Source organism: Drosophila teissieri, chromosome 3R, assembly GCF_016746235.2.
Source record: "Drosophila teissieri strain GT53w chromosome 3R, Prin_Dtei_1.1, whole genome shotgun sequence".
Taxonomy (NCBI): Eukaryota; Metazoa; Arthropoda; class Insecta; order Diptera; family Drosophilidae; genus Drosophila; species Drosophila teissieri.
Window position 1 is genome coordinate 23,507,065 of NC_053032.1, and position 15,714 is coordinate 23,522,778.

At 45.4% G+C, this 15,714-nt stretch overlaps 1 protein-coding gene across 4 annotated transcripts in view; it reads right to left on the reverse strand.

Annotated features, from left to right (window-relative positions):
- Positions 1-15,714, reverse strand: part of LOC122622560 — a 38,522-nt gene that overhangs the window by 961 nt on the left and 21,847 nt on the right. For 2 of the 4 annotated variants that reach the window (XM_043801105.1, XM_043801107.1), the window contains exons 3-5: positions 2,635-6,775; positions 2,506-2,571; positions 1,626-2,360 (exon numbers count right to left, since the gene is read on the reverse strand). In XM_043801105.1, coding sequence (XP_043657040.1) covers positions 1,626-2,360; positions 2,506-2,571; positions 2,635-6,775 — 4,942 coding nt within the window. Of the gene's footprint in view, positions 1-350; positions 492-1,625; positions 2,361-2,505; positions 2,572-2,634; positions 6,776-15,714 lie in introns of all 4 variants that reach the window. The other 2 variants (XM_043801109.1, XM_043801108.1) reach the window with 2 other exon arrangements.

Below are 15,714 nucleotides of genomic sequence, written 5' to 3' on the forward strand. Positions count from 1 at the left end.
AATAAATTTAGAATAGTGCTGCCAACTATGTAGACACATCCTACTTAAGTAAGAACATAAGACATTACAACATTAAGACAGCTAGAAATAGTCAATTATATAGTTTAAAATATTACTGATGAAGAATCACTTGGGTGAGGATTATTAAAAACTATCAATAGTTCTTAAGTCTAAGATTTAGTGACACCATCAATTAATATAAGGAAATCATTACTTATTATGATTGCTAAAGTACAAAAATAACAAAATTCGATAAGGAAAACAAAGCTCTGCTGATAATGCAGGTATTTTTAAATTCGAATTAACAATGTTGGCAACACCATTTATGGACGAGACTGGCGAGACTTTACCCCGAAAATTCGTGAAACGCATAAAGGAGCTTGGACAGAATTTGCATTTGTAAAACATCTCGCTGTGGGTGCGTCGATGTTTGCGCAATTCTTTCAGATACTCGAACGTCCGATCGCACCCGTCGCACTGGTAACCGAGCTCTGGAAAAAGACAATTTCGTTGGCCTTTGTATCGTGTATCGGTATCTACATATTCGGATCGGTTGTTGTGTTGAGCAATTAGGATTCACACAGTGTGATCTTGAAGGGAGCCAACATAGATAGCGATATATAAATACACTCATGTCAAGCGAATTAAACTAAAGATTTCACTGTACCCGCAAAAAGAGACAACCAACATTTAACATCGATTGTTAAGGCTTTTTTTTTTTTATTTTGTTGGGTTGAAAGTGCGTTTGCGAAACCCAAGGTTTCAGCAAGAGGAAATTCCATTGAGGTAGAAAGGGAGTAAAGCAGAAATAAAGCAATCTATATATACATACATAAGTATTGTACAGCTAATAAATGTATAATTCAATGGAATATTCAACACCCATTTTCTTAGAAATTCCCACGTGTTACGAAACGCACTCCACTTCTACCAATTGAATACAAATAAGTAAATGTACAGTGTTCAGTGTTCAGTGTTCACTGTCCAGGTCATCGGATTAATAACAAAGGGCAGCTAATTGTCAATAATTAGGCAAGCTGAGCTAGAGCCGTCAGATATCAGCGTATAATTGTCAGAGTTCATATCAACGGGTAATTAGCTTTTATACAATTTTTGCAAGCCGTTCGACCGAGCTCATATACAAATACAACTACGACCCAAGTGGCTTATTTATTATTATTATTTTTTGCTGTATTTCTTAGCTACTCACAAAACTGCATGCGCAAGTTCATAAACGGTTTATGATAGCTTAAGGCTAAAAGCATAATACATAAGCTGTGTGTTTTTTTTGTTTTCATGCCAAGCATTAGGAATACCCATGCCATAAATCGATATTGGTATTCTCGAGACGAAAGCAATTCGTTCACGGTTGTCATACCTTTGGTACATATAACCCACGCCTCAATAAACTGCCGCCAACAATAGCAACAATACAGCGATAACAATTGATGGAGGATTAGTAAGAGGCTTATAACTCAAACTACGACAGAGCAACACTAAGACTAAATGAATGGGGATTAGTACACGGTATGTTAACTGCTAGGCAACCGAAACAAAAAAAAATAATAATAACGAAGTAAACCCTTTGGTCGTGCTCAGGGTTCCAGGGTTCCTCCAAAACTTACCTCCATGGAACTTTATGTGCGTCTTGAGAGCACTCTCCGTGCCAAACTGTTTGCCACACTCGTCGCAGGTGTGCGGCTTGGAGAGCAGGTGCACCGTGATCTTGTGTAGCGTTAGTTGCGATGGTCGCGGGAACCGAACGCGACAAATGTTGCACTCGTACGGTCGTCCCTCCACGTCGTGTGACTCCATGTGACGATGCAGCGCCGTACGCATGCGATAACCTCGCTTGCAGATGTTGCATACAAATGGCATTGTGGTCTGGGCTCCGTGGGCCAGCTGATGGTGCTTCTTCAGGGCAATTTCGTTGGTGAATCGCTCCTCGCAGTACAGACAATGGTGGCTCGTCCGCAGCTCGGTCACCTGCACTGTGGACGCGACGGCGGGCGATGGTGGCGGAGCTGGCGATGCCGGCGTTGCCGGAGAAGCTGGCGGCATGTGATCCACCGTCGATGAGGAGGGTGATGACGAGGGCGATGGCGAGGCCACCGGTGTGGCCAAATGCAACGGGCCCTGTGGCCCAACGATCACGCCTCGTTTGCGATACTGTCGCAACGTGGTCGTGGAATCTGGCTCGGATTGTTCCGGCGACGGCATTGTTATGTGCTGCGAGTACACCATGGGCTGCGGCGATGGTACCGAGACTATAGTCGATGGCGGTGTGAGCACTGTTGGCGGTATCTGCAGTGTCGCCAGCTCCTCGAACTTTTCGTTCCCGTGACTGTGGCCGGAAGTGCCTGTAACGGGAGAAAGAAAAGTTTTAGATCGGAACCAATTTAGATCGTACAATGCGCTTGACTGCTCGTTTTTATCAATATGTGCTGGTTAAGTCATGGGTTAGGTGCAAGCTAAGTGGTTAAGCCATTATTCCATTTTACTTACAGTCTTCGCAGTCGGGACAGCAAAGAATCTTTCGTGGCGTTGTTGGGCTTGCTTGCATTTCCACTGCTGTTGTGGAATTTATGGTTTAATATGAGATTGTTTCGGTGAAAGTAGAAGTATAATACTCACTTGATGGATGCGGCGATTGTGGCTGCATTACCGCTTGTTGCTGTGGTTGCTGCACTTGCAACACATGTTGCTGCTGTTGCTGGTGGTGTTGCTGTGGCACTTGTTGCTGCGGCTGCTGCTGCTGCTGTGGTTGCACTTGTTGCAGTTGCTGCACTTGCTGTTGCAGTTGAAGTTGCTGCTGTTGTTGCAGTTGCTGTTGCTGTTGTTGCAGTTGATGCTGCTGTTGTTGTTGTTGCGTTTGGGGTAGTTGCTGAAGACTCTTCCGCTGCTGCTGCTGCACTTGTAACTTCTGCTGCGGCTGCAGTTGATGCTGTTGCAGTTGCAGCCGTGGCTTATACGGCCTACCCCGTGGCCTCCGTTCGCTGGTGATCTGCAGCTGAACGTCGTCCACCTTGACAGCATCCAACGGATCCGTTTTCAGTGTCATGTGGAAGCGCTGGATGTGAATGTCCAGAGCCTTCTGGGCGGGAAACACCTGTGAGCACTGGCCGCACTGGTACTGCTGCACCACATGGTGGCTGAGGATGTGCTGCGATCGCTTCGTTCTGCCGGCAAAGGCCAGTGGACAGTGTGGACAATTGAAGGGCGCCACCGCCGGATGCAGATCAATGATATGCCGGCTGTACTCCAGGCTGCTGGAGAAACGCGGCCCGTTGTGGCAGAAGCGACACTTGAGCGTTAGCGCCCGACCCCTGGTCGCTGAGACGGGAATGGGGGTCACTTTGGTTGATATGGAAGTGGCACCCGGCATTCCCAATACTGGATGGCTTTGTACGACGCGAGTTTGCTGCTGCTGTTGCAGCCGCTGATACTGCTGGTGGTGATACTGCTGGCGTATCTGTTGGCGTTGCGTGTGCTGCATTTGATGCACTTCGTTGCTGGTGGCAGCAGCATTATAGATGTGCAGCGGTGCCTGCTGCGGATTGCTGGCCGAGGCCACTGGCTTGTGGATCTCCGGCTGCTGGATCAGTATCATAATCGGTTGCTGCTGCTGCTGTTGCTGTTGGTGCTGCTGCTGCGCCTGCTGATGCTGGCGTTGCTGTTGAGACATCTGAATTTGTTGCTGGCAATGTTGCTGCTGCTGGTGATTCACCTGCTCGATCATGTAGCTTTCATTGGATGCTGGTTGTAGCATCGTGTACGTTTCAGTCTGCTGCGGATAAAGATCGCTTGCGCTGATGTAGTACGTTGTGGTTGTGGGTGCAACACTCTCGGCGGGGGGACTCTTTTTGGCCTCCAGTCCGCCCACCGATGACCACTGGACTTGCTGCTGCTGCTGCGACTGCTGTGTCTGCCACTGTCGTGTTTCCGTGCCAGCCGAGGGCAGCGAGATGACCTGCATCTTGTTGGAGGATTGCTGCACCGTCTGCTGGACGATGTGCTGCTGGTAAATCTGTTCGTAGGTGACCGTCGTTGTCGTGCCCTGCGACTGGACATGGGGCACCAACTGGGATTGCAGTTGCACTTGGGGAACCACTTGATGATGTTGGGCTTGCGGCACGAGCTGCATAGATTGTTGCTCCTGGTTTTGGACTTGAATTTGAGGCTCGATTTGCGGTGGGATTTGGATTTGTTGCATCTGAGATTGGTCATGAGATTGTACTTGAGGCTGATGGTTTTGTGGAGACTGCACTGTAAGCACATCGTGTTGCATTTGAGTCTCAACTTGAGGTTGCATCTGGGTCTCGATTTGAGGTTCCATTTGTATTTCGATCTGTGGCTGAACTTGAGGTGATGATATGGGAGATTCAAATGGTGAATGATTAGCGGACGAATCATTTTGAGGTTGTGTATCAGCTTGCATTGGTAGGTTTGATTGTACATCCATTTGGACGGTTGGCTGTGCCTGAATTTCGGTCTTTGCGACTTGCTCCTCTGCCGACGGCTCGGCTTGTGCCGGCTGCAGATCCCTTAAGAACTGGGTCAGCTCTAAATGCAAGTTTTGTCCCTGCTCCGGCGTCTCAATGTTCTCAAAGCACGGAATATCGTTTTGGAAACCAATCAGTTCATTGGTAAAGTTGCTATTATCAAAGGGATCCTCGGTGGCCTGGGGTTTGGCCTCCGGTTTGGCATCGGCACTCTGCTCGAATGGATTTGGTGGCGACGGAACGGACGACTCCTGTTCAGTCAGCGTGGCATAGTCGGCTGGCGTGAGGAACTCATCAATGTGGGCACAGTTTGGTGTGTACATGTGCTGGTCCTGCATCTCGCTGAGGATGCCATTGAGAGTGGTCTCCACGTCGTTCATCTCCACCTCCAGTTTCTGCTTGGCCTCCAGATCGTTGAGGGGCATCATATCCGAGGGAGTTGGCGATGCCGCCGGAGTTGTGACCTTGAGCTGTTCTATACCGTTCGCACAGTGCTTGGCAAACTCGGCCATAAAATCCATGGGCGTTGGCCCAGATCGCACTATCGGCAGCTCATCCGTGTCCGTGCTATCCGATTCCGTTCCCCCCGGTGGTGTGGCTTCAATTTTATTGGTTCGGAGTGCCACAGCAGCATTGAAGCTATCTGCTGTAGCACTCTGGCAAAAATTTTCATCGTTTTCGTTGTTGTTAACGTCATCGGGACGCATGGCGAACTCCTTGGGCGAAGGGGACTGCTGTTGATTGGCCGCCTCAGTTTCCGGATCCACGCAAAGCCGACGCTGCAGATTCTCGTCCAGCACCTCCAGCGGTATGCTCACTATCATCTCCCTCTGGTCAGCGGACTCTGATTCGTCCACAGTTTCCGTTTGCTGCACAGATGACTGTTCCAGTAACGAAAGCGATTCCTGCTGTCCCATAGTTTCCAGCTGCTCAACAGCTTTCGGTTGCGACTCGCTGGTTTCCGTGGATGAGGTCAGTTCCTCGGACTGCACTAGATCAGCCTCGGCCCTGATGTCATTCGCAATTGACTCGATTTCTTTTCTCACTTGGAGATCTTCAGCCGCTTGCTCGGGAAGAATTGTTTCTTTTATAACGCGGGTGGCTTCAAACGTTTGCTCTTTGGGTGAGGTTTCCTCATTATTTTGAACGCTGAGTACGTGGATCTCAGCTTTGGACGCTATCATTTCCTGGACCGACTCCATTTCCATGGCGCTTAGCTGGTTGCAGCTATCTATCAAACCATTAGATGTGACGTCCTTCTGTTTATTATCATTTGAGTTGGCATCATCCCACATCATTTGGACCGCATCAGACGCCACTTCCGTTGGCGCATCGGAAGTGCTGTCGATGGCCTCATCACAGGACGGCACAAGGCCCTCGACCCTTGGTTCCTTCGGATAAATATCCTTTTGATCAGACTTTTTGTTCTCTTCGGTGACTGGCTTCACTGCCAACTTTCGGTTCAGTGGCTCCTTCCTAACCAGCGATCGCCGCTGTCTCTTGGCCGGCGTGTATATCGGCGCATTTCTCGGACGCCGACCCCGTCGCGGCATTAAATCATACATGGGCGACGACTTTGGCGGCGATTGCCTCTTAACGATGATCAACGATCTCAGCGCCGCGTTGGAGGTGGAGGACGGGTTGCTGTCGCTTTCGAAGCCACAACATGGACCGACGGACAAGTCGCTCATGTGCTCGCTGCTGCTGGTGCTGCTGCGTTCGCTTGTGCGATTGGGCGACATGACCTCCGGCGAGCAACTGGACGCCCAATTCTCGGATAGTTGTTTGCGGGCAGCCTTCGTCTTCCAGGGCATGCTGCTGGCATCGATGGACGCGGCGGGACGCTCCATTTCACAGCCAATGGATTGGGTACGATACTTGCGCAATCGAAGTTGCTGAGCACTTGATTTGGGCGGTGGCAAACTCTCGAATTCCGTTCGCACCTGTTTCGCTGGAACTGTTACTGCTCTTGCTGCTGTCGAATCTCCGTCCGATTCGGATACCATGCGGCGCTTTCGTATGGGCAGCTGATGCTCCGTGTGGCTGGTTGACTCCAATTGCACCGTGTGTGTGCTATCGTGTGTGTGTGTCTTCTTTTGGACTTTTTGCTGACGCTTCGCTTGTCTGGCCGTCTGGCGGTCGGATATCTCCTGGGCAAAGTCCTGCAGGCGCTGCTGCATCCGTACACATTTCCGCCGGAACTTGGCCACCATCAAAAACTGGGCCATGCACTGCCGGCAGATTTCTTGCGGCAGTCCATCGTCGCGATTTATCTGGAAGTGAAAGAGCGGGTTCGAAAATAAATATTCGATTCATGGAATAAATCATTGTTTGGCATTTAAATTGTCATTTTGGCTGCTGAATGATTTGCAGCCCTTAGTTTTCTGAATGAAAAATTCTATGGGCGCTCATACATATATGCAGTGGTGAATTTATGGCGTTTACTAAATTATTGAAAGTCTACGCTACCACATTGATTTTTAAGTTTGAACTTAAACTTTCACTAGTCCAACAATGTGGAATATAAAATCTTTTATGGAATTGCTTTGAGACCAAGGCATTTAAAGCCATTAATAACGCATTAATATTATGCTTTTGAAATGCTACAATCTATTTAAAGCCATCATTCCTTTAATAGCCTAGGTGCCATTAAGTTTTCCGTACAAGTGCAGCATATTATCATGTACATAGATTGTTCAGCGCGAATTGCATGCAAATATACTGCTTAAAAATAGCCTAAACATAAATATTGTTTTACTCGCACAGACCGAGCGATTAGATAATAAAATTGTAATCCAGCCGATTTCCTGCCTTTCCCTCCATTCGATGCCAATCCATCCATTCACTTTGCGACCAAAAACTGACTGACCAAATTATGAATTAATTAACTGACATTGAACATTGAACGTTGAAAAGGCGAAGTCGAAGTCGAGTCGAAAATCTTTCGCTTCGAACGGCAGTCCACAAGCCACAGCGATGTTTATTAATGATTTATGGGCAGGGCCGGTGGTTTGAAATCCCCAATCTGCACACAGGTGGCGAAGGCGGATCGTATCGGAACGGATTGGAGCATTCGAGGGTATGGGACGGGTAAGGGGGGTTCAAGCATTCGAGTGGCAAAAAAAAAAAATTCCAAACGCCACAAAAAGCACCTTCGTTTTCTGCGGCGATTTGGAGCACATAATTTGCTTTTGTTTTCCAATTGAGTGGTTTCATTAACTGCAGGCGGGGGAGATTCAACAAATCGTAGTGCCAAAATCCGATACAGAAACGAGCGCTTTAATTAGGATTTCCTAATCTTTTGTAGATACAATATTGAATTTGTTTAACCGGCCTTACACCGCCCCCCAAAATAGTGACGAAACAGAAAAACTCTGTGCGCACACGCGACTGCAATCATTTTCGAGTACCATTGGCCGTTGGGTCGAAAATGAATTAAAGCAGCGTATAGCAGGAGTGGCAAACTTAAACCAAAACCAAAACCAAAAAAAAAAACGTAATTAACAAGTTCAAGATCTTGTGAATGGGGGGTAAAGAAATCCAGTTACTCAATGTGAATGGGGAATGTGGAATGGGGAAAGGGGCAGCGGCGAAGAATGCTGATACAATTCCGACCATACGTTACCGCCTGCGAGGAGTGACAAAGAGCTGGCTAACGACTGGGTTACGACTGGGTAACCAAAGAGGAAAAAATCAAAGGGGGGACAGAAAAAAAAACCACTGACAACGTGATTTGTTTCGAGATATGTGCTTAGGTTATGGTAATGCCAATACAGTTCCCAAAATGACATCAAATCGTACAAGAGACCGGCCACAATTTATGCAGAGCTCGGCGAAAAAGAGTCCCCGGGTCGGAAATTTGAACGATTTCGAATGCAGATGCCGCCAACAATGCATAACCGATGTGAGCCGTAGAAGTTCCAGTTGGACCTGGCGTACTGGCGTACTGGCGGTACTGGAACACTGGTCAAAAAATAAGAAAAAATACAAAAAAAAAAGAGGGAAGGCAAACCGAAAATCTGCCACAAAAATAAAAGAAGCGGGAAAAAACCAGCAGAAATGAGCAGCAGTCTGGGCTATCTGGGCAGAAAGCAAAAAGCAAAAGGCGAAAAGCACAGAGCTGCAAACTGAAAACTGAAAACTGACGACAGACGCAACGGACCGCCGTCAAGTGTAAATGACAATCCGAGTAAATGCCGTCCGGCTGGATCGGGCGGATATAGTCGAACTCGCACTCGTATATATAGATAAATGTGCATGTGTGACCAAGTGGACCGATGCATAAAATCGACGCAAATGCGTTGCCTACACTGAGAGATAAAACCACACGAACTGCGTGCGTGTGCAACGTTTGCATCTCATAAAAAAAAGGGGGGAGAATCAAATCAAATTTTGAAGTGCTAACCTCTTCGAGGGCAATAAATAAATCATTCGGAATAAATCGACGCAGATGCCAACAGACTGGCAATAAGATGCGTCCACAATCATTACAATAAGGCGGTTAAATTTACCATGGAATTTATCACGCCACAAAGCGATCAATAAAAAAACCAAAATGGTGGTCACAAAACAAATATTATTCGATTCGACGAAAAATAAAAAAAAACCCCCCAATAAGCAAGTCATCGAGCCACAGATCTCGAATACGAATGCCCAAGAATTTGAATAGTACATTTTAATTAGCGTTAACGTTTCACACAGATGATGCTCAGTACATAAAACGAAAGAAAAAAAAAACAAAAATTAAATAAAAAGGTTGACAAATTTTCGTGCGCAGCCCAAGAAAAAAATGTACAATATGTCGCTGGCACAGCTGCTTTCTGCGTTTTTTTCTCGCAGTCCACTGTTTATTCGCTATAAAGTGGGCATGACACAAATAATAAAAATATAATATGGTTATTTAAATGTTCGGACATCTCTTGGATCAAACAAAAAGGTGGAAAAAGCCACCAGGAGAATGAGAAAGCAACACGTTGTGTGTTGTATGTAGTTTGTTTTGTGTGCTTTGTATTTTGTGCGACTATCACAAGTGCGAAATGTAAATTTCCTGGGCGGAGTTCGGCTCAATAAATGAAATGGCTAGGCAATCAAAGGTAGCAGCATCGCATCGAGAGGCATATAAAATATTTTTTCAGTGATTTATAATGTTGCCGATGGTTGGTGGTGGTAGCTGGTTGCTGGTAGATGGCGGATGGAGCGCAAATAGTGGTAAAATGCACACGGCAAAGTATGTCGAAATTGTAAAAGTTAAAAGTTTTTAAAGACACATGTGTGTTCATATCGCATTGTACATTGTACATATGTATGTCCTATGTATAAGGTGAATAGGGTATAAAAGGCCTCTTTATATGCATTGTCAGCATTGATTGACAGTTAATTATTGTATTCCATAATCGTTTTTAGTTTTTTAAAGGCGGCTCGCTTAAATTGCTTTGTTTAGTCAAACACAGTCAACACAGACAATTTTTGAGTGCTTTTGTGCCGCTGTAATTTATTAGTTTCGAATGAATACTTAAAGTTTCGAATGAATACTCAAAGGGTGACATAAATGCAAACATTTGCCATATGCCACACAACTCGCGCACTCGCAAAGTTCTTACAGTATTTGTCTTGCGAAACTGCAGTAAATCCAAAGTGGACAAATAACCCAGAAAAGCCACACAATTGAAAGATTAGTTCAAGATAAACGTCGTTCCAGCCAGAGAGCAATAATGATTACGATGCCGATTCCGATTCCGATGCCAATGCCGATGCCGATTCCCAGCCATCGCAATCCGATGCCCTCGAGGTTCGATTTGTCTTGGCCTCTGAAGTCGGATTGTCGTACGCTTTATTCGTTGCCCTCTCACTTGAATTTATTCATTTTTTTCCCTTTTTGTTACCTTTTTTTTTTTTGCACAGGCAACTGTTTGCTGCCCTTTCTCTTCCTAGTTTCACCAGCATAAGCCGGAGAAAGGGCGTTGGCGTTGGTTCCAGGGAATTAGACAATAGAAACCATCAAACACGCCATGGAAATCGAGTTAATTTGCACTCAATGTGCAACCGATTACAGCCCAGAAAAGCCAAATGCCAAGAGAAATAGAAATGGTAAATCGTAAATGGAAATGGAAACTGAATCTGAAGCAACAAGCGGTCAAAATGGTCAGCACGCGAAAGATCGAAGCTCAAATGCACTTCACTTCACTTCCGCGCGGAAAGGATGCCAAATTGCTAAATTATAGTAATTTTCGAAACTAAATGTTTTAGTTGAAAAAATATAACTTGGGCAACGTGATATTTAAAATACAATTTAGAGAAATATGAGCTGCTGGGAAAATAAGTTTTTATTATAGGAAAAAAGTAAAATGCAAGCCACTTATTTAAAAATTCCATTACCGATCACATTGTACGCCAAATATTATGTAGGAATAAAAAAGTTCCGCCTTTGAGTGTTACCTCCCGATATTCGCGACTGGTTTTCGACAGACGGGGGAAGAGCATCTTTAAAATGCAAAGTTCATTTTTATTTTATTGCCCGTCGGTGTAAAGAATATTGATATATTTTCAAATCGACACCGAGAGTCCGTCTTCGCCTCTCTGACTCATCGACAGCCACACTTGTTTGTAGATAGATAAAATATGATTATTATGATATTTGCAAGCACAACAAACAATCGAGACTTTGCGATCCATTAAGACAGCATTTTAGAGAGATTCAATTTCAACAGATATTGTAACAAAGTTGCGATAATCGAAGCGCCAATTTGCCGGCCAGGCAACCCAATATGGTTGCACCAGCTGGATTGTTGGACTGCTCGATTGCTAGATTGCTGGGTTGTTGGATTGCTCGATTGCTGGGTTGTTGGATTCCGGGATTGCAGTGAATTGATGACGCCGCCGGCGGATGGATGGTGTCCACTGGCCGGTGGTGGTGGTGGTGTTGTTGGTGGTGGCGACCACTTCGTGGAGCAGAGCACAGAGACGAGAAATTTAATAAGCGTAAACTGTTGCAAGAAAGCCGGTGTCATAAATATAGTCGACTACTGAGGGGTAAATTCAGCGAGAGAGCGAGATAATAAATCGCTGCGGTGCAAACATAAATTTCCATTTTTGATGATGATAATTCCTTCCTCTGGTGGCGGACTGCCGCCTGGCAATGAAACAACCAGCCAGCAAGCCACCAATCCACCAACCTCCGCTGAAAATTGCTGCAAATTAAAATCCAAATCCAAGAGTCAACAAGGCGCATTTCCCTCCCAAGAAGCCAGCCAGACACTCAATGTTTAACTAATTAAGAGATGAGCCCCGGTCCGGGGTGCGATGTAAGCCCATGTTCAACATGGCCGGGATGGGCGGAGGGCTTTGCCAAGGAACTGGGGGCGCTGGGCAGGATGTGGGGTGATGGTTGGGGTGATGGGTGGCGTGATGGTGGTGCCACCACTTCGGAGTGGTTCAACCCAAACAGCTTCCGACTCTAATGTAGCCATAAAAAGCCGCAGCAGCTGACAAGCAGACAGCCAGCGATTGTAATCAAAGATGTGCACTCAAAGGAAAACATGTACGTTGGTATTCATATCGAATTTAAAGATAATTGCCAGTGCTGGCCACCTTTAAATCGAATCAACGGAAATAACCCATAATGGCATGTCAGCGTGTGAGCATGTGGGCAAGTGGGCGAGTGCATTAAAAATCCGGAAGTTGATTGTCAATCGAGGACCAATCATTCTGTAATTGATAGCCGGCGGGTAAGTAAATGGTCTGTAATAATCAAACATTGGATCAGCTAACGAGGTTTCGGGTTCCATTTATTTTCCCATCTAAGCCCCAATTCGCAACATTTAGTTGTTGGCTATATCGTTAACTTTGAATGAAATGGCTGGCTGCCTAGCATGGCACTACTGCCACATGGCAGCACCAGTTTAACGGCACGACAAATTGAGTAAGCCACCACCACCCCCCGAAAGTAATTCTGTTTACTTTTCAATTACACATTGGTTTACTTAAAGAAAACCACCCAACCATTAGGAATTGGGGTTCCTCACTTTTGGCCCTTGGCTGGGCTGACATGCCAATTTACATTATTTATATGTTGCACTTTCATGTGTAAAACGAAACAAAGCGAAAGGAGCGAGCGCCCTTTAAGTTCCTATTTGGTAGTAAAAAATGAGTTTTTTCCCTCCAGTTTTTGAATGCTGCAAAAAATGCGATTTTTTGCTGCGTGTGAAGAGTGCGAAAGAGACCACAAGTCAGCCAGGACGGATACTTAATAAATCATACGCCCCATGGCGGCGGAAACAACAGAATTAGACAAGCCCACAACATAGCAGCAGCCCAGCATGGAAGGGGGAGGATGTTGGAGTGGGTGGCGGTTTGGGTGGCGTTTTGGGCGGTAAATGGTTAGCATTTTGCCCGGTCCGGGGAATACCCAGGGATTCTGCAGAGGATATGGCATGGGTGAACATGGATGGGCATGGGTATGGATAGGGATGGGGGGTGGCAGAGGATGGACTGCGCTGCAAAGTGGCGCGCTGCCACTTTGCACTTAAATCAACCCACTTGTAGAACTCCAGCAGCAGCACTCGAGTTGGCATTTCACCATTTGGCTTAATTGCAGCGGACAATGTACACAGAAAAATTAAACAGCAGCACACAAGCCGCAGCGACAAAACAAAAAAAATGTATACAAAAACAAAAACCAGAAAAAAAATAACGGATGCCTAGTGCAAAATGCTCAACACTCTGCGTATAAATCTGCCATTCAGTATGAGTGCACATACAATACACATGTGCTAATAGGCGGAGCAACAAAAGCCACAAAAGTGGCTGGAGGAGGTTGCCCGGCTGACTGGCTGGCTGGCTGACTGGGAAACCCGATACAATCCAGGCCACCAACGGGATTCCGCCTCATCGGGAGGCGATGGCGATGGTGATTGTGCTGGGTGATGGGCGATGGCGATGGCAATGGTAATGGGCAGCAATCGGGCGGTACGTAGGAAAACACTGGAAACAGACGCAAAGAATGACCGGCATATCGATTAGGCGAGACCCCGAACTAACAAAATAACGAAGAACCGAATAAATACACAAACAAAAAACAAAAAAAAATTGAAACACCAGACACCCCAAGTGATCTATTTAAAAAGTGAAAATCGAACTTGGAGGCCGAAAAAAACATACGAATCCAGACGGCTTCTGCTTCTGCGTCGCTTTCATTCAATTTGATTCCATTGAATGTTTTACACACATCAATCATGCACATAAATGTATACAAATGTATATACTAACACGACCCTGAACCAAATCAGAACAGATTAATTCGTGTAGTTTAAATGCTTTTAGCGAACAAAACCAAATAATGCCGCACACATCTTAATTACCCACACTGAACTAGATCACACAAAAACTCGAGAGCAACAGAAATACGGCAAAACAGCAGGCATTCTGGGAACAGATACTCGTACTCGCAAAACAGCAAAACAGCAAACAATGAATAAAGTTCCTTTGTATAAACAAAAGATTGGAGTGCTAAAGTATCATAATGCGGGCGAATTTAGTCTAAATTCTATAGGAGCACAAAAACGAATTAAATTCTGCGCGGGAACAAGAAAAGACCCTAAGTCTATTTGAAATTGTAGATTTCTATCAGCGGGTCTCTTGGATGTTTTCAGAAAGACCCTATATACATATGTATGTATGTGGGATTTATCCAATTTTGCAGAGACTGAATTGCGACACTTCCTCCGGAGATCTCCAATTCATATGAGCCAGCCCTACTGCGGTAGCTTCACTTTGTTTTCTTAACCAGGCAAAGGTCAGTATCTTTTTATTTTCACCAGATACTTCGCTTGTATCTTGTGTGTTGTATCTTGTATCTGCTGGTGGTGTATCTGCAGCAAACGAAACGGAAACTGCGATCCATACAATACTTACTTATATTTAATCACAATGCCTGGGAACGATATACTTTCTTTTCAAGACGTCGCTGTGAGTTGCATATCTATATTTATATTCGCATTATTTGTTTACTTTATACGCCACTTCAGCTTTGTGGCACTTGAGTACGATTTCTTTGATTGTTTACTTGTTAAAATGTTGCTCTTTTTTGCTGTCGCTCATATGACAGCTCAGTTTTTTTCCTTGCCTTTTTGTGCCGACTCTCGTTTTTGCATATTTTATGGATTTGCTTGAACTTGGCTCGCTTTCTGGATTTTGGCGGCAGTCTTGGGTTTATCACCAAAACAACATTTTCTCAGCTATCATTATTTTAGCGCTGCTGTCTGCACATTTCACTCAAGTCGCATTAAGCGAAACATCTTTTTTAATTAACTTGCTGGCGGTGTAATCAAAGGCCAATTTCACTCATAAATAGATTAATCAAATGTGTAAACTTGCGTTTTTCGTCTTGATTTTTAAATTAAATCATACAATTTCTCGCTGGTTTCATTACATTACTTATTTATGTTGGCTTCTGTTGTGTTGCTATTTTGTGTTCTTGGCAAAGGCCAACCTATTTTATTGAGGTAAATTTCGTTGCCGTGCTGAATTTGTTACATTTTTCCCCTTTGAATTGTAGAATATTTCACTATTTCCGTTGGGCGACACATTCTAGTTACAGCGACCCAGACAAACACAGTTCTTCTCTGCAGCCTGGTGTTTTATTTATAAACATTGAATCAACCATATATATTTCTGTGTCGCAAACTCTTCGGTTTTTGAGCGTTTTTCACTTTTCCGGACTTCAAAATCGCGTCCGTGCATCCGCGTTGATTCGCTTTGACCGGAACGTAAACAGATACTGACTCAAAAAAAGGCGGAAGCTCTGGTTTTTGGCCGTCCTGGCAAACCTTTCTATCTAATTTGATTGGAATATGCGCACAGGAGGGCGTCATCTGGTGAATCCTGCTGCCGCTCCTGCTGCTGCTGCTCCTGTTCGTGCTGGTGGTCCGTTGGTCCGCCGGCAACCGGTGGTATGTCAGTGGGGGATTAGGCATCCCCGCGGATCCCCAGAATCGCCCTTTGTTCGGATGGCTGTCGGTTTGAGTTGCTGCTCTTTGGTTGGCTGGCTGATTGTTTCTGGCTGCCGTCGGTGGCTGCAAAATGTCAAAAGCGGTGAAAAATGAAGCCCACTGCCTTTTGATGTTCCAGTTGTTGTTGTTCTTCTTGCTGCTGTTACTGTTGTTGTTGGTGTTATTGTTGTTGCTATCCTCCTCCTGACCGCCGGTGCAGCAAGTCG